General features: G+C 42.4%; 2 protein-coding genes and 1 non-coding gene across 3 annotated transcripts; 2 read left to right on the top strand and 1 right to left on the bottom strand.

The window, feature by feature from the left end:
• The first annotated feature begins 4,916 nt into the window (after window positions 1-4,916).
• Trnat-ugu (transfer RNA threonine (anticodon UGU)) lies at window positions 4,917-4,991 on the top strand. The gene has a single exon. It is a non-coding gene; the product is annotated as a tRNA-Thr (tRNA).
• An 11,966-nt stretch (window positions 4,992-16,957) lies between these two features.
• Window positions 16,958-18,379, bottom strand: LOC126098153 (zinc finger MYM-type protein 1-like). The gene is made up of 2 exons (XM_049910598.1): window positions 18,362-18,379; window positions 16,958-17,959 (listed from the first exon to the last, which is right to left on the bottom strand). Exons 1-2 carry the CDS (start codon window positions 18,377-18,379, stop codon window positions 16,958-16,960), a joined length of 1,020 nt encoding a protein of 339 aa, XP_049766555.1.
• Window positions 18,380-18,433: 54 nt separating this feature from the next.
• On the top strand, window positions 18,434-20,510 carry LOC126097987 (piggyBac transposable element-derived protein 4-like). Its single transcript, XM_049910597.1, has 4 exons — window positions 18,434-18,548; window positions 18,652-19,507; window positions 19,952-20,101; window positions 20,450-20,510. Exons 1-4 carry the CDS (start codon window positions 18,434-18,436, stop codon window positions 20,508-20,510), a joined length of 1,182 nt encoding a protein of 393 aa, XP_049766554.1.
• The last annotated feature ends 4,621 nt before the right edge of the window (window positions 20,511-25,131 follow it).

Genomic DNA, 25,131 nt, shown 5'->3' with positions numbered 1-25,131 from the left:
CCCATTGAGCATGTTTGGGACTGGATGAAGCGTCGTCTCAAGCGGTCTGCACGTCCAGCACGAACGCTGGTCCAACCGAGGCGCCAGGTGGAAATGGCATGGCAAGCCATTCCACAGGACTACATCCAGCATCTCTACGATCGTCTCCATGGGAGAATAGCAGCCTGCATTGCTGCGAAAGGTGGATATACACTGTACTAGTGCCGACATTGTGCATGCTCTGTTGCCTGTGTCTATGTGCCTGTGGTTCTGTCAGTGTGATCATGTGATGTATCTGACCCCAGGAATGTGTCAATAAAGTTTCCCCTTCCTGGGACAATGAATTCATGGTGTTCTTATTTCAATTTCCAGGAGTGTATTATTAAATGAGCAATCCCATTTCAATTATTCACCTCTTTTATATAAGATCACAACCCCAGGATAGAAGCAAAACTTTGGACCCCAGTCCATCATTGTTCAAAATATCTTAGCTGATGCATAACTCTAGTCCTGTCGCTGTAGTATAATTGGTGAATGTGTAATAATGGATGTAATTTATTAAAAAATGATCACTGATGGAAGTGTACATTCCGCTATGGATCGATACCGAAGAAGTTGAGGTTATCTTTGCCTTGTCATCATGTTTATCTATGTATTATCATCTTTGAGAATCTGCAAAACCTAGGTTATGCAATAACATTGATATTAAATTCCGAAACAAGGCTAAAAACAGTGTTTGTTTAGTTAATTTACAGTGTTTCACCAAGAACTTACAGTTGATTCAATTAAAATAAAATTGATTCTCTTTAGTAAAAGCAACACTCAGTGTGAAACAATACTGCCACCAGGAATATTGTTACTTATTTTCTCAAATCCACTAGGTAAGTATTTAGAGAACAGTGAAGCGTACGAGAATCTAATTAGGCCTATCTGAATATCCAGCCAGTACTGCTTAATTTTCACCACTTTTAGAATAAAGTGAGCTGCTGTGAAACCACAAATCTATCTTTCACTAATTAGATAATACCTCCTTCCTTACATATAAATTTTATCCATGCATCATCTAATAGAAACATGTACTTTGAACATGTAAATTAACCATGTGCTCATAACCTCATTGGCAGAAACTTTACAGACTGAAGCCACACATCCTGTAGCATAATAAACCACACACTGAACTCTTCTAGAATAGTAGCTGAGCATTGTTAGTAAAGTGGAATGTTGTTTAAATCAAAATTAATTCTGCTTTCAAGGGACCTATTATCAGCAAATAGATGGTCTGGCAATGGGCTCACCTTTATCCCCCTTACTAGCAGAAATGTTCATGGACAAGTTGGAGACTGATTGTTTTGAAAAGAGCGCCACTGGCAAAACATGTTGTGTATTGATACAGATATGTAGATGATATTCTTTGTATGTGGGAAGGTTCCAATAGACATTTCCATAAATTTTAAAAATACATTACTGGCCATTAAAATTGCTACACCAAGAAGAAATGCAGATGAGAAACTGGTATTCATTGGACAAATATATTATACTAGAACTGACATGTGATTACATTTTCACACAATTTGGGTGCATAGATCCTGAGAAATCAGTATCCAGAACAAACACCTCTGGCTGTAATAACGGCCTTGATACGCCTGGGCATTGAGACAAACAGAGCTTGGATGGCGGCGTGTACAGGTACAGCTGCCCATGCAGCTTCAACATGATACCACAGTTCATACAGGTACAGCTGCCCATGCAGCTTCAACATGATACCACAGTTCATCAAGAGTAGTGACTGGCGTATTGTGATGAGCCTGTTGCTCGGCCACCATTGACCAGATGTTTTCAGTTGGTGAGAGATCTGGAAAATGTGCTGGCCAGGGTAGCAGTTGAACACTTTCTGTATCCAGAAAGGCCCGTACAGGATCTGCAACATGGGGTCATGCATTATCCTGCTGAAATGTAGGGTTTTGTAGGGATCGAATGAAGGGTAGAGCCACGGGTCGTAACACATCTGACATGTAATGTCCACTGTTCAAAGTGCCGTCAATGCGAACAAGAGGTGAGCGAGGCATGTAACCAATGGCACCCCATACCATCATGCCGAGTGATATGCCAGTGTGGCGATGACGAATACACGCTTCCAATGTGCGTTCACCGCGATGTCGCCAAACATGGATGCGACCATCATGATGCTGTAAACAGAACTTGGATTCATCCGAAAAAATGACATTTTGCCATTCGTGCACCCAGTTTTGTCGTTGAGTACACCATCGCAGGCGCTCCTGTCTGTGATGCAGCTTCAAGGGTAACCGCAGCCATGGTCTCTGAGCTGATAGTCCATGTGGCTGCAAACGTCGTTGAACTGTTTGTGCAGATGGTTGTTGTCTTGCAAACATCCCCATCTTTTGACTCAGGGTTCACGACGTGGCTGCACGATCTGTTACAGCCATGCAGATAAGATGCCTGTCATCTCGACTGCTAGTGATACGACGCCGTTAGGATCTAGCACGGCGTTCCGTATTACCCTCCTGAACCCACCGATTCCATATTCTGCTAACAGTCATTGGATCTTGACCAATGCGAGCAGCAATGTCGCGATATGATAAACCGCAATCCCGATAGGCTACAATCCGCCCTTTATCAAAGTCGGAAATGTGATGGTATGCTTTTCTCCTCCTTACACGAGGCATCACAAAAATGTTTCACCAGGCAAAGCTGGTCAACTGCTGTTTGTGTATGAGAAATAGGTTGGAATCTATCCTCATGTCAGCACGTTGTAGGTGTCGCCACCAGTGCCAACAGATGTGTATATACCCACACATATTATTAAATGAGCAATCCCATTTCAATTATTCACCTCTTTTATATGAGATCACAACCCCAGGATAGAAGTAAAACAATGGACCCCAGTCTATCGTTGTTAAAAATATCTTAGGTGATGCATAACTTTAGTCCGCTCATTGTAGTGTAATTGGTGAATGCGTAATAATGGATGTAATTTTTTAAAAAAATGGTCATTGATGTAAGTGTAAATTAAGCTATGGATCGATATGTAAGAAGTGGAGATTATCTTTGCCTTGTCATGATATTTATCTATGTATTGTCATCTTTGGAAATCAGTAATGTACTTGAAAATGGGCTTATAATGCTAAACCTAGGTTGTGCAATAAAAATTAATAAAAAATTGTGAAACAAGGCTAAAAACAGTGTTTGTTTAGTTAATTTACAATGTTTCACCAAGAACCCACAGTTGATTCAATTAAAATAAATTTGATTCTCTTTATTAAAAACTACACTCAATGTGAAATAATACTGCCACCAGGAATATTGTTACTCCCTTTCTCAAATCCACTAGGTAAGTATTTAGAGAACAGTGAAGTGTACAAGAATCTGATTAGACCTATCTGAATGTCCAGCCAGTACTACTTAATTTTCACCATTTTTAGAATAAAGTGAGCTGCTGTGAAACCACAAATCTATCTTTCACTAATTAGATAATGCCACCTTCCTTACATACAAATTTTATCCATGCATCATATAATAGAAACATGTACTTTCACCACATAAATTAACCATGTGCTCATAACCTCATTGGCAGAAACTTTACAGACCGAAGCTGTGGCATAAGTCCTGTATCATAATAAACCACACACTGAACGTGTTTTGGAAAGATCATTAGTGCAGTATATCACTGAAAATTCATATTTTCATAATACATGCCTATAAATATGTAAAACATCAATTATGGCCTGTTAGTTTCTAAGGTGATATCTCCTTCTGACACTAATCGCTGGTTGGTGAAGGGAAGTGGTGTCACAAAGTTAGAGCATTTCTAACTTTTGTGCCATAATGTTTTTGCCTTCATCTCGTATATTCATAAAGCGGGTCTGGTTATTCTATTAACTGAGAACAGAGTGTATAGTACTTGCCATGTTCGTTTTGAGACAGATACAGCTCATTTTCATGCATATTATAATAGCAAAAGCCACACTGCAGCACTTGTCTCCAGGCACAGAGGTGTCGTGGTATCCATACCGACCGTGAAGATTAAAATATAACCTACATCATACATAAAATAGATTCTAACCTAACCTCCTCGATCCCGTCAAAAACTGATGAATGAAATCGGATACACTGTGACCAAGCTGACATCTGATGTTATCGTGTGACCTCTGACAACGCCTTTTATAACCATTGTCAGATCCATCTTGACCACAGCATTAAGATTAGCTACTACCTGTCCAAAAAAACATTACGTGTCATCGTGTATTAATAGTTCCAAAAATGTTGACCGACATAGTTTAAATCTATGTGGGAAATATGGAAAATGTGTCCCGATAATTTAAATTTTGTAATGCGTTATTGAGAATTTTATTTTAAAATGTATTCTGGGGCAGCTCTGCCTCCGATTCTTTAATTACAAGCTGCACTTACTGAAGGTCACTGCAGAAGGATGAGTGGAATCCAGAGAAAGGGATTTTTATGGTTAGGCCATTGGGGGGGAAGGTTCCAAGGTTTAGGAGCAGGGGTCCATCCTGGCAGGAATGATGTTGGAGAAATGGAAAATAACATAGGAATGGGCAAATGAAGGTAATAATGGTTGTGAGGGGTGCTGGATAACAGAAAAAGAGGGTAAAAATACGTACAGACATGTAAAAACGTGCACAAAAATGTGGGAAAAAAGAAACAGATGAGGTACGGTAGTATGCACGTTTTAGGTTAAGAAAGGAGAGAGGGGAACAAGGGATTGGTTATGCCATGGTTCACAAGTGCATATGACTCAGATGGATACATAAAATAAAATGTGATTATGAGGGAGAAAATGAGATCAATAGGAATATCTATTAGGCACACTACGAATGTAGTGGTGTGGACATGTTGGGAATGTGGATCTCACAGGGAGCGTGCAAGGGATAAGGCCATGCAGACGTACTATCCTCTGTGCCCGCGGTAGCTCAGATGGATAGAGCGTCTGCCATGTAAGCAGGAGATCCCGGGTTCGAGTCCCGGTCGGGGCACACGTTTTCAACATGTTCCCAATGAAGTATATCAACGCCTGCTTGCAGCTAGGGTGTCCATTTAATTATCATTTCATTTCTAGCAAAGCTGCATGGTCATCCACGGTAACCGTTCTTTCGAGAACAGATACTACCGTCATATATAGTTAAAAATATGGCTTCCCAGCCATTGACCTTCTTGTGCGAACGCACACGCTCTGCCCGAACTCATACGGTACTTGGTAGATTAATCTGCCACGAGTAATGAGTATGATGGGCAAACATCTATTAGGCGCACTACGAATGTAGTGGTGTGGACATGTTGGGAATGTGGATCTCATGGGGAGCGTGCAAGGGATAAGTCCCTGCAGATGCACTATCCTCTGTGCCCGCGGTGGCTCAGATGGATAGAGCGTCTGCCATGTAAGCAGGAGATCCCGGGTTCAAAACCGGTCGGGGCACACATTTTCAACATGTCCCCAATGAAGTATATCAACGCCTGCTTGCAGCTAGGGTGTCCATTTAATTATCATTTCATCAATAGGAATAATTAGATTTATTGACGGGAAGAATTTGGGCATGAGATGCTACACCAACAATCCGTGGGGTCACATAGCCTTGTGTTGTGTTCATACGAGATCATTGATACAGTGTAGCTTGGAATTCAGAGTGTGTGCAGTTTGGAAGGCGATGAAAAACACAGAAAAGAAGAGACAGAACAGACACTGAGAAGAGTAATGCTTTAGAGAATACTAACAAAAGAAAACATCACAAGGTTGTGAAATGGAAGAAAAACTGTTAGGCAAAATAAAATAATGGAAACCCCAGGTTGGAATATTAACAATATTAGGAAAAGGATAGATTCCTAGTCACCATAAAGATGACATACTTAGTTGCAGGCAGGCGCAACGAAAGACTGTGACACGTTTAGCTTTCGGCGAAAGCCTTCTGCCAGAGATAACCCTCTTGTGTTCGTGAGGCATGCCAGTGTGAATGTGTGTGTGTTTCCTTTTCTGAAGGAGGCTTTGGCCAAAAGCTAAATTTGTAACAGTTTTTTTTTTGTTGTGCCTATCTGCAACTCAACATGTCACCTTTATAGTGAGTAGCAATCTATCCTTTTCATAATATTGCTGATGTTCCATCTTGGAGTTCTTATAGTTTTGTTCATAAACGTTTTTCAACTTTTTGATTGCCGTTTCCCAGGAACAATGCCCCAAAAGTTACTAAATGTTATATTAATGGAAATTCAATGATGGAACCAACAGACAAAAATGATCTGTAGGTGGTGACACACAAACATTTGTAACAGCTCATAAATTGCACCAAACTTTCACTTGTTTTTTGGTACTTGTGTCCTCTGTCTCCCCCTCTCGCCCCCCCCCCTCCCCCCTCTCTCTCTACACACACAAACAAACAAACTTGTTACTGGTAATACTCAAAGCCTGAAAACTTGTACAATTGTCTAAACTATTACTCACGCTATGTGCCAAATATAAATCAGCTGTATGTTATTGGTCATGTGTCTTCATTTTTGTTTGTTTTATATTGTAAAAGAACTGTGATCAAAGTCTGATGTATTATACCAACACAAACACACACATTCAGAGAAAATCACCTACTTTGAGGGAAAAACACACTTCTTTTTCTCTTACACTACTCACCTGCAGTCTGTATTACTTCTTTGTATGGAGCTTTTATGTGTCATTCATGATTACAAAATACAGTCAGCAGTCTACACTTTTGAAAAGTTTGAAACCGGTTTAATTTTATCCACAGTGTTAAATAGAATAGCTATCCATAAGTCCAAATATTCAGATAAATTATAGATCTAATAAGTTATTCTATTGTTTTGTTTTTTAATGTCTGGCTATTTCCATTCCTCATTGCACCAGAATGCAAAAGTCTATTTTGAACCGTTCAAAGGAACACATTGTCCATATAGAACCTGCTTTTACCTCTTTTTGTTGTTGTTCTGAATTTTCTCGTTAATTGACTTTCACTCTTATGATTAACCACAAACACCATTAGTGAACACTTGTATTGGCAATTGACTGTAAGAGTATCGAGATCCCTCAAGGTGCTGCTACAAGAGTTCTTTTATAGATTGTATACGTAACCACATTCAGGTACAAAGCTGAAAGCACAGTTGTCAGTGAAGTACATTTAGCACTGGAAGCAGATTTATTATGTACACCAGCAGAGACAGAACAGAACTGCCTACTGGATGGAGTGTGCTGTAGTTTAGACAAACATACACTATTCCAAACTATACACACATTACAACCATAATACTGGATGGAGTGTGCTGTAGTTTAGACAAACATACACTATTCCAAACTATACACACATTACAACCATAATATATTTTTACAACCTAACAGAACTGCTAAGTACTAATGACAAATAACTGCAAGTAATTGAGTATCAGCATGCCAGCCAGTGACACACACAGCTCATGGCATTGTTCCCTCTCATGGATAAACAGAAAACTGCTGCTTCTGAAGTTCCATTTGAGCTGATTACTGCACTCTGGTGCAGTCTGGATATAGATCATGTCACTGGTCCTCCGTATGGTAGCTCTGGCAGATCCTCATATTCTGGTCATGTCACATGCTTTTCACTTTGATGACCATTGAAGGTAGCCCCTCCCATCAAAACTCCATTATTGTCAAGCAGGTCTTTGGTTTACTCGAGTGGAAAGTTCCCATCAATGATCTGTGCCTTGGGATTGTAGTAGGTCTTCATAATTATGGAAGTCACTAATGACGTCTCAGCAATTTCATGTTCTTGACATCCAACTAGCAACAAAGATTTGATACCTTCACCAAGTAACATTTTAGTGATTTTTCTGGTAGGCCCACTATCCACACAGGCATAAAAATTCATATCAAGTCTCACAGGCTGTATCTCACTGCCGGGCCTAGGTGTTATAGCTCTCTCTGTCTTTCTCCTGAGCATTAGAAACAGTATGCAAGCCAGTTGTCTTGCTTTTTCTGTTTTGGTTATGAGGTTTTTCATGGAATCATACTGATTATTGTGCTGTTGAAATAGTAACCGTGTAAACATCATCGTTTCAGCCTCACAAGTGTGCCACAGAAAGAATGTTGTGAAGCCTATAGTGTCTTGCTTTGCTGTCTTACATGTGACTGTCATTATGGGTAGTGCTGTATCCCACTCTCTCTCTGTTTGACATCAGTGTGCATTGACAGCATGTTTGCTAACCAATTATTAAGTAGTTCTGTGAGGCCACAACATGAAACTACCTCTGATACTAGTCTTTACTGGAAAACTTTTCCACAATCACAGGTCATCACCATGGGTTCTTAATATTTCAAACTGATGTCTTGTACAAGGATCCTAGCAATTTCTGGAACCTCAGCAGTTGGTGCAGCTTTGGTGACAGTGTAGCAGGTGAGGTAGTCATTGCAAACTATTATGTATTAATTCCCATTTGTCAACCGTGAGAACCTCCACAAGAGATAGATTCCAGTTTGGTGGAATGGCATTGCTGCTAACAGAATTGGCATCAGAAACTCTGGAGGTAATTGTGGCGTGGAACTCCAAACAGTGACTCATACAGTGTCTGATGAAGTGCCTACTGGAGTGTGCGCAGATGCAGTGGGGACAGGATATGGCTGCCAGATGCAGATGGGATAGGGAGGCTAGATACAGCATCGGAATGCTCAGCCTGGGATGGGGGTAAGGAAGGATGAAAGGAGAGGAGAAGGGGAGACAAGTATGCAGGTGCCTTGGTGGGATAGAAGGTATGTGTAGGAAGTAAGGAAGATTGAGTTTAAAGTCCCATCAACATCGAGATCATTAGAGGCATAGTACAAGCTTGAATTGAATTGTAGCAAGGGTGGGAAAGGAAATTGGCTGTGACCTTTTAAACGCATTTGCATGGAGTGATTTAGGGAAATCATGGAAAACCTAAATCTGGATGAAGCCAGACATGAGTTTGTAACGTTGTCCTTCTGAATGCGAGTCCAGTGTGCTAACCATTGTGCATACTTAGGACTGTAATTGGAGCAAGATAGGGGATAGGCAGGTGCAGGACAGTGACTAGCAAAGGCTGAGCCCATGGGGGTCACAAGAACAAAAAATATGAGGTTCATTCAAATGAGACCTAGTCAGTGCATCTACCTTTGCCGTACACATTAAGGTGTCACCACGTAACTGCGGGTATGGTGGTGCCATCTATTGGTAGTGAGACTGGCACGTGTGCACCATTTGATGTTGCATAGCACCAGTGTGGTTTCAAGCCAAAGAGAAGATGGTCACACAAGTTATCATCCACTACGAAACATGCAGACGAGTAAGCAGGAACAACGAGGAGTGATTTGATTTTTGGCAGTGGAGGGAGTTGGAAGCTGTAAAATGTATCGACAGATGCAGACCGTGTACGGTGAGTACAGTCTGAGTCATTAAAGTGTTATGGACTGGTGCAAACGATTCCTTGAGGGGCGTAAGTAACTGGAAGACGATGCTCATCCTGGACAAGCTCATTGTGTCAGCACACCAGAAATGGTTGTGGAAGTGAATGCTTTAGTCTTGGACAACTGCAGAATCACCGTGGACAAGATCCATTGGCTGCTGGGTATTAGCGTGGGCTCCGCCCACACCATAATGCATCAACACTTGAACCTTCAAAAAATCTATGTGCAGTGGTGTCCCCATCGACTGACTGCTGAACAGCACAACATTCGAATGGCGCTCTCTTTGAGTCATCTGCAATGATATCATGAGGAGGAATATGGCTTTCTGTCACGTATTTTCATAGGTGATGAAGCATGGTGTCACCATTTTGAACCAGAAAGCAAGAGTCAGAGCGAGCCATAGAAACATGCGACTTCACCACCTCCAACGAAATCAAAGGCCGTGCCCACCAGTTCTGGTAAGGTCCCTTTTTGACCTTTTGACCCCAAAGGCCCATTTTTTGTCGAGTTCCTGGAATGGGGAACCACCATCAATGCCCAGCATTATCAAGCCACCTTACAGAACCTTAGATGAGTCATCAAGTTGAAATGCCGAGGCATGTTGTCCAATGGCGTTACCCTCCTGCATGATAATGCCCACCCACACACGGTCAATGTGGTGAAGACAACATTGCAGCAGTTTCAGTGGGAAATGCTGGAACATCCACTGTACAGTACCAACCTTTCGCTGTGTGACTTTCATGTGTTTGGACCTCTAAAACTAGCTATTTGCGGACATCGATTCGCAACGGACAACGAAGTGTGTGACTGGGTCCAGGCCTGGATCCAACAGCAGCCTATTAGCTTCTTCAAGGATGGAATCGACCTGCTAGTGTCTCGATGGGATAAATGTGCCAACAGTTCTGGCAACTTTTTTTGAGTATGTGTACTGTGTACAACTACATTTTTGAGTTAATAACATCATTACTGTTACACTAGTGACCGGGTTTCATTTGAATGCCCCTTATATGTGCAATTCAGAAAAGCTGATGTTGGTTGGAAGAATACAGATGATACAGGCTGTGAACCAGTTGCCAAAATGAAGCATGTCATGTTGCACGGCATGCTCAGCAACTAGGTGGGCCAGCTCTCTCTTGGCCACAGTGTGGTGGTATCCATTGATGTGGACAGACAGTTTGTTAGTTGTCATGCTCATGTAGAATGTGGCACATTGGTTGTAGCTAAATGAGTAAATCACTTGGCTGCTTTCACAGGTGGCACCTCCTTTGATGGAGTAGGGGAGGTCTGTGATAGAACTGGGGTAGTTGGTAGTGGGAGGATGTATGGGGGGCAAGTCTTGCTTTCAGGTCCATTGCAGTGGTATGAGCTTGAGGCAAGGGACTGGGAGCAGGAGTGAAATAGGGACATACAAGGATATTGTGTGTGGTGGGTGGCAGAATATCACTGTGGGAGGGTATATCTCATGTCAGGACACAAAGAAAGATTGTCGAAACCATGGCGGAGAATGTGATTCAGTTGCTCCAGTACTGAATCACAAGAGGCGTGCTCCTTTTTGGCCAGACTGTGGATATATGGGAGATGGTAAGTGACAGGGGACACAAGACACAGAAGATATAATTCTGGACATAGTTGGGAGGGTAATTTTGGTCTGTGAAGAACTCAGTGAAACTCTTGGATTATTTGGTGATGAGCTGCTCATCGTACAGTTGTAGCAATCATGGGGGACTACACTGTATGGAAGGGGCCTCTTGGTACAGAATTGGTGGCAGCTACCAAAGTGAAGGCATTATTGGTGGTAGGTAGGTTTGATGTGGGTGGAGGTACTGATTTAGTCATTCTTGAGGTAGAAGTCAACAGTGAGGAAGGTGGCTTGAGCTGAGGAGGACCAGGTAAAGTGAATGGAGGAGAAAGAACTGAGGTCGTGAAGGACTGTAGATATATCATGAGAATATTGTCAATGAATCTGAACCAGGTGAGGGGCTTGGAATCCTATATGGTCAGGAATGATTCTTCTAAATGACCCATGCAATCCAGGTGTCCACTGCTGTACCAGGGACTCGTTTTTAGATTAGGCCTGCAAAGGAGAAGTAACTGTGGGTGAAGATACAGTTGGTCATGGTGACCAGGAAGGAGGTAGTGGGTTTGAAGTCAGTTGGTTATTGGGAAAGGCAATTTTCAGTAGAAGCAAGACCATGGGCATCGAGGTTTTTAGTGTAGGGGGAGGTGGCATCGACAATGACAAACAGAACACTGGGTGGTAAAGGAACAGAAAATGTGAAGAATATATACAGGACATGGTTGGTGTCTCATATAAAATAGGATAGCTTATAGGTGTCGGACCGTGAGAGCAAAGATTCTCTCAATGGGGACACAGTAACTGGCCAGGGTGGGGTGCCCTTTGTGGTTGGGTTTATGGACTTCATGAAGCAAATAGGAGGTAGGAGTGTGGTGAGTGGTATTAGTGAGGAGGGAGATAGACTCAAAGGAGAGGTTCTGGGATGGACCTATGAATTTGAGGAGAGGCTGGAGATCCTGTTGTATTTTTGGAATGGGACCACCATGGCAGGGTACATGATTATGACAGCTGGTGGAGTCGTTCTGGCAGGTAATACCTGTGGTTAAAAGCACAATGATGGTGTCTTTGTCAGCATGTAGGATTAAAAGGTAGGAATCAGTTTGGGCTCAAAATGGCTCTGAGCACTATGGGACTCAACTTCTGAGGTCATTAGTCCCCTAGAACATAGAACTAGTTAAACCTAACTAACCTAAGGACATCACAAACATCCATGCCCGAGGCAGGATTCGAACCTGCGACCGTAGCGGTCTTGCGGTTCCAGACTGCAGCGCCTTTAACCACACGGCCACTTCGGCCGGCTCAATCAGTTTGGTGTGGTGGATTGCAATTTTTTCTGTGGATATGATGTTAGTTTCCATGTTCAGGGATTTGAGAATGATGGAGAGCAATGTTCAAGGTTAGGAAATTCTGGAATGTAAACAGGAGGTGGCTTGGTGATGAGAGTGAATCACAGTGAGATGGAGTAGTAAAAAGAGTCAAGCAAAGCTGTGAAACAGTTTGGTACTGTCTCAAGACTGATTGTGATCGATCATCTCTCCACATTATCATGGGCCAACATGCATTGTAGTGCCCACATACGTGTCATGGTGCTACGAAGGCATTATGATATTCAGAGTGTCAGTGTGTGCTTAGTGGTGGCACAGTTAAACCACAGGTCTGCAAGTTAGGCAGTGATGATTTTGATTTAAGTCACCACAAGGCTGTCAGACTTAGTGGTCAAGTTCTGCAGACTACTACCTTCAAAGGGTTAAGCTGTTCTAACTACATTATCTGTGTATTCGCCATCATTTGATGATGTATGTGATATGACCAAGGTCTAATAGAGCATAGCAAATTCACGTCAGTGCAAGGTGTACCAGACACTGTGTGCAGCGATTTCAATTTAAGCATGTCGGAGAAGTTCACTCATAAATGTGAGTGTTACATTTGTTAGCTACATCAGCATATTAATGGTGTAATTAAAGGTTAATTCTGTAGCTGAGCCAGATTCTACAATGGTTATGGTTTTCTTCTTCTTATTCTTTTTCTTCTCCTCCCCCCCCCCTCTTTCTTTCTCTCTATCTCTATCTCTATCTCTCTCTCTCTCTCTCTCTCTCTCTCTCTCTCCCTCCCTCCCTCTCTCTCTCTCTCTCTCTCTCTCTCTCTCTCTTGTTTTATTATCAGTCATACAATGCTGATTTCTCTTGCAAGTAGTTATAAGGAATTACAGTGTTATGTTAGTGACTGTATGGTACAGTCAGAAGCCTCACACTCCCTCTTGTGTTAATGAAAGAAGAAAAGATTTATAAAACAATTCTGCGCACTAAACTATGTGCATTAGCTAATTAGTTATATGTTTATTAGTCTTATTATGAAAATATTTAATATTTGTGCTACATGCTACAGAACTAGAATGGTTCAAATACTTAATGTTCAAACTGTTGGTTTAAATAGTTATGGTTTGTCACACTTTTATTAGAGGAGACACATTAAAATGAAATCACTCGTCTGCTTGTGTAATCATTATGTTTTTATAATTGACTCATTCAGTGACAGGATTTTCCCCCATCATGTTTACTTGCATTATTGAATTGTATTTAACCATTTGAACAGTTGTGCCCATGAGCAGAGGCAAAGACTGAAGTGGCTTCCAAAATGCTATTATGAAAGCCTTTTACAGTTTTTACACTCAACCTCATGCAGGAATTCAAAGTAACGTCTTTCCTGTTATGTTTATTGATTTCAAGTTTTCAAGACATCTTGGTCAAGTGAGTTCAACTTGGTGTAAATGATTTTAGGTTCAACAACATTTGCTGTTGCTTGTGATTCCTGCTAAATTGAAAATTGAAATAAAGGTTTGAGAATTTTTTCTTCCTTATTATGGTACCTTCCGCTCACCCAAATCCTCACTAGCAGTTTCAGGTTCAATATTGGTTTTGGGATTGGTAGGGTTAGTGTTGTAAACATATTTCCACTGTAGAGACCAAGAGAAAGTCTTTAACAAGGCTTTGGAAAGGACTGATACTATTGGGCTTCAATCAAGCAGGATTTGTTTGCCTCTTGTCCCAGCAATAAACCTAGATGTGAAACCTCTGCCTGCCTATCCCATAGCGTGTTTCTACTCCAGTACCAAACCCTACTTCTGTTGTGCCATTGCATCCTGTAGTCCTTTCACCTTCTCTACTACTTTCTTCTCCTCCCCCCCACCCCACATATATAGCTAATTTTAATAAGCCTTGTGAATTTGCAAAAATGTTCAAATGTGTGTGAAATCTTATGGGACTTAACTGCTAAGGTCGTCAGTCTCTAATCTTACACACTACTTAATGTAAATTATCCTAAGGACAAACACACACACCCATGCCCGAGGGAGGGCTCGAACCTCCGCCAGGATCAGCCGCACAGTCCATTACTGCAGTGCCTTAGACCGCTCAGCTAATCCTGCGCGGCATGAACTTACAGTTAATGTAAATGAACATTTTTCAGTGGTTGTGAACAGATAATGAATTCAACGGAAAACAAAATATATGTACAATTTAATGATAATTTCGTTTGAACAATAATACACTCCTGGAAATGGAAAAAAGAACACATTGACACCGGTGTGTCAGACCCACCATACTTGCTCCGGACACTGCGAGAGGGCTGTACAAGCAATGATCACACGCACGGCACAGCGGACACACCAGGAACCGTGGTGTTGGCCGTCGAATGGCGCTAGCTGCGCAGCATTTGTGCACCGCCGCCGTCAGTGTCAGCCAGTTTGCCGTGGCATACGGAGCTCCATCGCAGTCTTTAACACTGGTAGCATGCCGCGACAGCGTGGACGTGAACCGTATGTGCAGTTGACGGACTTTGAGCGAGGGCGTATAGTGGGCATGCGGGAGGCCGGGTGGACGTACAGCCGAATTGCTCAACACGTGGGGCGTGAGGTCTCCACAGTACATTGATGTTGTCGCCAGTGGTCGGCGGAAGGTGCACGTGCCCGTCGACCTGGGACCAGACCGCAGTGACGCACGGATGCACGCCAAGACAGTAGGATCCTACGCAGTGCCGTAGGGGACCGCACCGCCACTTCCCAGCAAATTAGGGACACTGTTGCTCCTGGGGTATCGGCGAGGACCATTCGCAACTGTCTCCATGAAGCTGGGCTACGGTCCCGCACACCGTTAGGCCGTCTTCCGCTCATGCCCCAACATCGTGCAGCCCGCCTCCAGTAGTGTCGCGACAGGCGTGAATGGAGGGACGAATGGAGACGTGTCGTCTTCAGCGATGAGAGTCGCTTCTGCCTTGGTGCCAATGATGGTCGTATGCGTGTTTGGCGCCGTGCAGGTGAGCGCCACAATCAGGACTGCATACGACCGAGGCACACAGGGCCAACACCCGGCATCATGGTGTGGGGAGCGATCTCCTACACTGGCCGTACACCACTGGTGATCGTCGAGGGGACACTGAATAGTGCACGGTACATCCAAACCGTCATCGAACCCATCGTTCTACCATTCCTAGACCGGCAAGGGAACTTGCTGTTCCAACAGGACAATGCACGTCCGCATGTATCCCGTGCCACCCAACGTGCTCTAGAAGGTGTAAGTCAACTACCCTGGCCAGCACGATCTCCGGATCTGTCCCCCATTGAGCATGTTTGGGACTGGATGAAGCGTCGTCTCACGCGGTCTGCACGTCCAGCACGAACGCTGGCCCAACTGAGGCGCCAGGTGGAAATGGCATGGCAAGCCGTTCCACAGGACTACATCCAGCATCTCTACGATCGTCTCCATGGGAGAATAGCAGCCTGCATTGCTGCGAAAGGTGGATATACACTGTACTAGTGCCGACATTGTGCATGCTCTGTTGCCTGTGTCTATGTGCCTGTGGTTCTGTCAGTGTGATCATGTGATGTATCTGACCCCAGGAATGTGTCAATAAAGTTTCCCCTTCCTGGGACAATGAATTCATGGTGTTCTTATTTCAATTTCCAGGAGTGTATTTACAATAACTATTTAATGTTGAACAAAATAAGAAACAACACAGTAAATAACCAAGACATTGATCATAATATAAAAATTTAAAAAAATACTAGACAAATCGAACCTTCCTGGCTTTTGCTTTGCAAACTCTTTCACACGATCTGTGTAAGTTAACTCCTCTGCAAGCCCGTGCTCAATCGATATTGTTGCAAGATCATTCAAACATGTTTGGCTCTTCGTTGATCAGAGGTATGTCTTTATCAATTTCAGTTTTGAGAAACCCCTCTCTCCACTCGCAATTGTCACTGGGAGTGTTAGGAGAATACTCAGAACAATGTTAACATTAGGGCAAAAATTATGTCTTCCTATAAACTTCAGAGTCTCTTTTGGACTTATACTAGGTTTCAACAACGGTGAAAGCACTTTTAGTTCTTCCCTCAACTGCAGTGCACCAATGGCACTTGACTCATGATCTCGCAAAATCGCTGCGAGGTTTCTACACTTTGTGTCCAGGCTGTCAGGAGGTGCATTCTTCAGCTCCCTGATGTCGTAGAGAAAATTAAAATAATCACAATGAGATTTCAGTTGATTGAAGCTCTCATCCAAAGATGTGGTTAGTATACCTAAAAGGTATTAGTAGAATTCAATCTTGTAACGTTTTGTTGAGTCATCTATTGTCTCATCCCTTCCTTCATAGGTAAAGTGTATTGGCTTCTTACTTCATCGCTGGGAAACGCTTATCCATGGTAACGTTAAATCTTCTAGCTCTAACTCCGTAGCCAATTCTTTGGAATCCGTCAAGAAAGACACAAAATTTTCTTCTGTTCTGCAGGTCTCAAAATATGCTTTCGTTTTTTTCAAGCATTTCCACGGCCTCAGAAACATTTATGTCGATGGTCTAGAGGGTCTTAGTGACTACACTGATGTGAAGCAGAACGTCGTACCAGATTACCAGAGAAGTGAGACAGATCTAATTTTTTTATTTGATTCACAAGTGACATGAGCGGTCATGCCATCGAATTCTTCTTATATCTGTACCAGTGCATCATAAACGCCTCCAATTTGAAACCTAAGGGGAGTAAGTGCATCGATGCGACTTTCCCACCTAGTATCGCTCACTGGCTTCAGTGACAGGTTAGGCAGATACTTCAAGACATCCCAACGTCGAACGGAGGACGAGAAGAAGTCATACAAGATTTTCACTGTCGAAAACATGGAAACAGCATATTTAGAAGACATAGCGGCATTGTTTACAGCAAGATTCAATGAATGACTGCTACATGGTACATAAAATGCTCTCTTGTTCATATCTGAAATTCTATTCTGGAGACCAGACTTCTTTCCATTCATGTTTGCTCCATTGCCATATCCTTGCCCTCTCACATTACACCATAGGATTTTTTTATCTTCCACGAACTTGAGTACGACCTGCGTCAATGTGGAGCTTGAAGAATCGGGCACTGGAAGAAACCCCAGGAAATGCTCCCGAATTCGGACATCGTATACCCCGTTGAGTCTTGTCTCCTGGACGAATCGTACCACAACTGTCATCTGCTCAACTTTTGAAATATCTGGTGTGCAGTCCTGAATTATACTGCAGTACTTTGCAGATTTCATCATTAATAGAATGTTGTTGGTTATAAATGATCCAATAAGATGAATTATTTCATTATGTTTTTCTTTTCTAAGATAATGATGACCCTTGTTCTCACCTTGCTTTGTTCTGTACACGTGCTCCATCATCACAGTGTCGAACTTTCCGAATAATTCAACGAGTTTCAAGAAGTTTACGTTGTCAGGCTGAAAGAGTGTATCTGTACTTCCTCTCAAAGGCAGACATTGCCACCCCAGGAAATGAGTTACTGCTATTAAGCTCTCAATAACATTTTTCCAATGTTTGTTTTCAGTATTCAGAAGCCTTCGATGACGGGCGTCGACAGTTTGTGACTTTTTCAGTCCCTCAGGAAACACGATCCACTTTTTATGTGAATTCAAATGCTCGGTAGACTTCCCGTGACTTTCAAGATACTAAGCAACCTGCCGCCAGTCGCTTATACCGTTCTTTACAATTTTTACTGTAGATGACGAAAAAAGTTTGCAACAAAAGCAGAACACAGCATCCTAGCTCTTTGAGTGCACCAACCAATGTCGATCTGCTTCTTGTAAATTCTTCAAAGAATAGCTGTAGTGCACAGGGCTGAAACGCCGGTTGTCCGCGTTTTTAGGACATTCTTCAGCTTCCTTAACACTCTAAGCGCCAAGCCCGTAAAATTTACGGGCCTGGGATCGCGCGAAAATCACCAAGCCCGTAAAATTTACGGGCCGCTACATTTAATTTCATTCAAAACACTGCAACGTTATTTCTACGGGTTTGGCCAGCGCTATACGTTTTTCAGATGTTTATTAACAAAATGCGTCCATAGATGTCACGGCAGCGCTGTAATTCATGTTAAAACTTATCTTTGCGTTCTCAGTCTGTATATCATTCAGTTGTTTGTCATCATGTTTCGGCGCGGTTTATCAGACGCAGAAATTGCGGATTTGATCAATCATAGCGACACTCTGGATAATGTAGAGAGTGATTCAGACGATTCTGAATGCAATGGTGTGTTTGAAGGTACGTATTTCCGAATTTTCCACGTAATTGTGCAGTACGCACATATCTGTTGAACATGTGTAAACGATGTATGTAGTTACACATAATGTGATATTCTTTTTAGAAGACGAGATTGATGACAGTTTGTCTTCAGATGAAGACGAGAATGATGTTGAAGGTGTTGCTTCAAATCCAGCAGCTGTGCCGTATCCGAAAGACAGTGAGTGGACTGCAGTTGACACCTACCGACCTCTGCCTGTCAACACGACACCCAGGCAGATACTAGTGGATATTGATGAGTCGAGTTCTGTACTGGATTGCAGTAAAGTGTTCCTTACTGACAGTGACGTAAATGAACTCAAGAGACAGACAAATTTGTATGCATCACAGACAATACAGAAGAAAAGAAGAGGAAATAATCTGAAGCCCCATTCAGTTTTGAGTTCGTGGAAGCCAGTGACTATAAGTGAGGTGAGGCGTTTCTTGGGTATTATTTTCCACATGTGTGTTTCGAAAAAGCCCAAAATTGCGGACCATTGGAGCACTAATCCTGTTCTTAGTTGTAACTTTTGTCCCCATGTCATGAGCCGTTTGCGTTTCACTCAGATACTGTCATGCTTGCATCTTGTTGACAATTCAAATCAGAAAAAACCAGGCGAAGATGGATTTCATCCACTTTACAAAGTTTTGCCATATTATAATAATTTGAAGGAGCGATGTATCCAGGCATATCGTCCCTCAGAAAAAGTGACAATTGATGAAGGAATTTGCCCATTTCGAGGTCGTGTGAGTTTCCGTGTTTACATGCAAAATAAGCCTCATAAGTATGGACTGAAAGTATATGCTGTTGCTGAAGCCAGTAGTGGCTATGTTGTAAATTTTGAAGTTTATGCTGGTAAGCATATTGTTGACAATTCTTCGTCTGCGGTTATTTTGCGATTGTTGTCTGACAGCAGCTTGCTGAACAAAGGCCACACTGTGTATTTAGATCGATTTTATTCCAGTCCAGAGCTATTTCAGCAACTGGCAGAGAAAGGCACTGGAGCTGTTGGTACTGTGAACAAATCCAGGAAAGGATTGCCTAAAGATTTAGTATCTGCTAAGCTGAAAAAGGGCGAAATGTCTTTTCGGCGTAAAGATAATGTATTGGCAATGAAGTGGAAAGATAAGAGAGATGTGTATACATTGTCTACAAGGCATCAAGCAACATTTGGTACGCATACTAAGAGAAATGGGTCTGTAGTATTGAAACCACTTCAGGTACTTGATTACAACCTCAATAAAATTGGAGTGGATATTGGAGACCAACGCCTGCAGTACAATCCGTTCCAGCACAGAACTGTGAAATGGTGGCGAAAATTATATTTCCATTTGCTGCTTATGGGAGTATCAAATGCATTTTGGCTGTACAATGCAGTGCACAGGAAGAAAATTACAATAACAGACTTTATAACAGTGCTTGCAGTTCAGCTTGTTGAAGACGACACACTTGAATTCATTCCAAGAAATGAAGGAACTGTAGGTCGGCTAACAAAGAGACATTTTTTGCAGCACATACCTGCAACTACTAAGAAGTATGCTGCTCGTGTGTGTCACGTGTGCAGTTCCAGGAGCAAGAAACAGAGTGGCAAGGCTTCTCGCAAAGAGACACGATACGAATGTGAACAGTGTGGCGTTGCACTCTGCCTGGAACCTTGCTTTAAAATTTTCCACACTAAAAAACAATATGATTCTGTGTGAAATTTATATGTAATACTGTATACTATCAGAAACATGTAATGTAGTGCCACAATTTTGGTTAAAAATAAATCACAATTGTATTCCCCTATTCGTATGACTTTTTCTAAATTCTTAAAACATCTAAGTGATTTCTATAACTGTACCTTAAAGCTGTGCATTGTAAAGTAGTTTCTTTCACTCAGAATTAAAGTAGAAATGTGCAGCTTCAAGATGGTACCAAATTTGCCACAATCCAAACAGTAGATTTGATGCAGTAATTTTTTTAATATTGGTAAAATTGCCCGGTTTCTAGGGACGGGTGCATAAAATAGGCCTGGTACAGAGAGTGTTAATGCACTCGGGAGGACCTCGCATGACCAAAGTCGTTCGAATGCAGTCGGTAATAATTTCCCGCCATCTTCCGAGATCTGAGTCAATTGTGTTTTCTAGTTTAGGCTCGCCTTCAATCCCTTCTCCGGTGGTAAGTACCTCGGCTGATGTTCCTCCGGTATTTTCCGAATCGGGTCGCCTAATTTCAGTTCTGCCTGATGTTTCAATCTCGGAGCTTTCGTTACAAAGCAGGTCTTGAGTCCAGATGAGGTCTGTTGAACATGTTGTGGATGGCCCACCGTCAGCATTGCTACTGTATGCGGTGGTCGCTGTACTGTATTCGTTAACTTTATGGTCATGTCCTGAAGTAAAGATGTAGCTGCAGTAGCTCCACTAGTTTCTGTACTTTCAGGATCTATTTTTCCACCCTCGCCGCTGCTAGGTCGTTCTCTCTTTAGCTTGAAATGAAGTAACAGATCATAAGAAAAATAAATTTTCCTCTTCTGAAATCTTGAAATAGAAAAATTCTAACTTATGAGTAATGTGCATGCGGAATTCTAATTGTACGTTATATGAAAAGTACTTACCTATTACATCCCAAGTCGCAAGAAATTCGGACGCACCAATTCTTCTGTTCTTACGAAACTCAATGAAAGTGCTTCTGACCAATCTTGACTCCCTTGGCCAACTATCGAAACGAATTCTGTAGTTTTCATTGTAGAGAATGTAACAATACCTACTGCCTGGAAAGGTGAAGTGGTGATGCGGCAGTGCCAGGAACTAGGTCACGTGACGAGGTACAGCGAGGCTACGCTTAAACTAGTGCCCAAGGAGGAGGAGCAAGAAGCTCGCAATAAGTATGAGACTGATGATATGGATAAACGTATTATCAGGCAGCAATTTCTATGGCATTACGAACAATAGAAAGAAATACGAACTTTGCGAATACTGCACAACTTTTGTCAAACAGAAATGAGCTTCAAAGCTAGCAAGGAAACACTTACAAGCAATGTTCTGTCTATGGTTTTTCGTTTTAGGTGGTGTCAAAATTAACGTTTTGTGTTGTGGGCCGACCGTTGTGGCCGAGCGGCTCTAGGCGCTTCAGTCTGGAACCGCGCGACCGCTACAGTCGCAGGTTCGAATCCTGCCTCTGGCATGGATGCGTGTGATGTCCTTAGGTTAGTTAGGTTTAAGTAGTTTTAAGTTTTAGGAACTGATGACCTCAGATGTTAAGTCACATAATGCTCAGAGCCATTTGAACCATTTTGTTTTGTGCGGACGACAGGGCATTGTTGCTAAAAGACCATACTTTCTCAGGTTTTCATCAAAATTAAAGTGATCAGTAGTTTACTAAGATGAAACATGGATTCACACGCATTATGCAGTAAATAAATGTTGGCAAAGTGATAGTGTGCGAGTAGTATTGTCAAACAAAAGTGCCGGTCAGAGTTTAATTATTGTTCATGCAGGCGGAGACAGGTGTTTCGTGGCTCAAAAACCAAAACGTCCGACTGTCACTCAGAAACGGATAGCAAAAATTTTCAAAAATACGTCGAAACCCAACTTATGCCAGGCTTATTAGCAATGTCTTTATCCCTTGTAATTACTCACAGCATATTTACCCATTCGGAATACTTCTAGCCATTGTAGGTGTTGGACATGTTTGATTGCAGTAATGTTCAACCATTTTTTTTCCATACCGGTAATGCGGGAAGAGTGAAACATTCGGAAACTGACATTGAAGGGCTTAGCATAATTGCTTCAGGCTTAACATGTAACCGCAGTATCGAACTTCGCATTCAAATTTCCAAATTAGATTTCGTCTTCTGCAAAATTAGTTGTGAGCAAACGCACAGCGCGTAACAGACTGGCAGCGCTCGACTCATAAAAATACTGGCGTGTACGCCAGACTACTTCCCCCTCTCTGTTCCTCCAGCGTAAACATGACCGTGCTGCCACAAAAAAGGGGGGGGGGGAGGGCGGCAGATTTGCCGCCCCTCGGAAAGTGCCGCCCCGTGCGGCCGCACGTTTTGCACGTGCCTTACGCCAGCCCTGATTCCAGTTGACTTGTTGGTGGGCATCATGGAAATCTTCAGAACAGCTGGCACTAGATGATCTTTGATGATGAGCAATCATTCCTATCCTATCGGATCATAGTTCCTCATAAGCAATGTTCCATTTATTAATTGAAATTCTTCTTCACTCTATTCCTCCTCCTTTATGGCATCTAGGGTTTTCAGCGGTGTTGGATATAATCTCTGTTCAGCAGCAATGCCATTTAATACAGTAATGAAATAAAATCTCATCCACACTGCTGCATTCCATCAAAGGGTTCCTTGAAAGGCAGTGACATCCTTATGTTTGTGCCTGCTTCTGTATATCACAGTTATTTCATACTCCTGAAGTCTCAGTGCCCAACTCATCATCTAATGTGACAGATACTTCAGCTTTGTCAGCCAGTGTTCCATCACAAATGTGAATTTTTTGTCAAATAAAAATAGCACGAATAACAGCAAGGCACTCTTTCTTAGCTGTCGAGTACTTCATATTGGAGTTGGAGAGTACTCTGGAAGCGTAAGTTATTATCTTTTCAGCACATTCCTGAATTGACACTAGAACTGCTCTTGTCCCATAATCATTAGTGCTGGTGTGAAATTTTGTCTTGTATTGTCATCATACAACCTCTGACAATAAAGTTCGGCGAATAGTCCTGTAACATTAACATAGATGAACTATGAACTACAGTTACCTTACCGTCCTTTGAAATAGTTACCCCATAACTATGCACCACTGAGGTCTGCAATATATGTCTTGCAAGCTTGGCATGAAGTCTTCCTTTATCTCTTTCCTCTCAAAGCGAGTTTGAGTCGAGGGAATAGGAAGAAGTCTGGAGGATTGAGATCCGGCGGGTGTGGTGGATGTTCAAGTTGCACCACCCCCTTTTTTGCCAGGAACTGTTTGACGATATTGACTGTGTGTACTGCGGTCGTACCCTGCATAAATGTTGCATGAAATGGGTCAAAATTTCAACATACCATACACCGTTCAAAGTCGTTCCCTCAGGTAGAAATTCCTTGTGGATTATGCCTTTACTATCGAAAAAGGTGATGAGCATCGTTTTGATCCGTGATTTTTCTGCTCTGACCTTTTTATGATGAGCTGATGTCGGAGAACACCATTCCATGCTTTGCCATTTCGTTTCAGGGTCGTACCGGAGACACCAGGTTCACCCTCAAGACACTGGGTGGCGCATCCACCGTTTTGACAAAATCCTGTGAAGCCTTTAAACGTGCCTGCATCTGATCGTCAGTCAAGTGATGTGCCACAAGACAACAACACAGTTTCCTCTTCCCTAACTCTTGGAGAAGGATTTCTTGCATTGGTTCACAGTGCACCTGCAGTTCATCCGCTGTCATGAACACAGTCAATCGACGGTCGTTCGTAATTAATGTCCTCTTTTTCTCAATGTTTTCGTCACTGAAGGCGGTCGCCGGTCGTCCACTCCGGGGATTGTCAGAAATACTTTTCCGGCCTCCTCAAAAACAGGCAAACCACTCTTACACACACTTCATGGACAGTGCTTTATCTCCATAAGCACGTACCAGCATTGGATGCGTTTCTTTCGGTGTCTTGCCAAGCTTAAAACAAAACTTTAAATTGCTCCTTTGCTCGTTCATTGTCCTGTTCTCAGTTCAGAACCAAAACACTGAAGAAGCACTTCGCCCAACAGGTCTAACACAGGACACACACAATGCTCAATTGAACTACAGTGGGGACACGTTGTCAATACTGGCCGCTGTGCAGGTGCAGCGTTGTGAGTCGCCAGTGTTGCTCGATTTACTGTTCTGACTTCATTCACTGAACTTTATTGTCAGAGGTTGTATAATGGAGAAGATGTCAGTTCTTATTAAGGACAAAGAAATATCTTTCTTGCATCTCCTTCCAGGAATATATGGCACTTCGCTGCTGTAGTTCTTGCAAGGGATGCTTCATGGTACAGAAGTACTTCTTGAATTTCCAGTAGTACAAGCATATTCTGAGTAAATGTCTCGGATCATGAATGTACCAACAAGTTGGGAAATCTGTGACTTCTCTCATTGTCTCTGGCGTGAGATAGACTCCATCGCCTTTAATTACGTGCCCTATGATTTTATTTCTTGGGAGGACAAATAGCAACTTTTTCAGGTTGAGGTAGAGGCCTGTAATCTGAACACATATTAAAATGGTTGTCATGTGGCTTAGATCTTCTTCAGACATGTAGCTTAGATCTTCTTCAGATGACTTCGAAATATGACATCATCCCCATAAAAGAACAAATCTTCCAATCAAGGTGCCCATAAAATACTTGAAGGTGGCTGGAGCATTATACAGTCCAAATGACTTGACTTTCCATTTATAGCTGTCATTAAGGCAATCTTTTCCCAGTTGATTTATCAGTTGCCTCTTCACTGTCGACAAATACTTGGATCCTTTCGAGTAATATAGGGTGCTATCAATGTGCAGCAATGTGATTTCTTTCAGAAGTTGGTAGTCGATGCAGGAATGTCATGTCCCA

The sequence above is a fragment of the Schistocerca cancellata genome, chromosome 1 (genome assembly GCF_023864275.1).
Source record: "Schistocerca cancellata isolate TAMUIC-IGC-003103 chromosome 1, iqSchCanc2.1, whole genome shotgun sequence".
Lineage (NCBI taxonomy): Eukaryota > Metazoa > Arthropoda > Insecta > Orthoptera > Acrididae > Schistocerca > Schistocerca cancellata.
This window is presented reverse-complemented; position numbering and strand designations above follow the sequence as displayed.

Coding starts and splice junctions, on each gene's coding strand:
- LOC126097987 (XM_049910597.1), top strand. CDS start 18,434: ATGTTTCGGCGCGGTTTATCAGACGCAGAAATTGCGGATTTGATCAAT. Junction 18,549..18,651: donor ATGCAATGGTGTGTTTGAAG/GTACGTATTTCC, acceptor TATTCTTTTTAG/AAGACGAGATTGATGACAGT. Junction 19,508..19,951: donor CTGAACAAAGGCCACACTGT/GTATTTAGATCG, acceptor TGCAGTGCACAG/GAAGAAAATTACAATAACAG.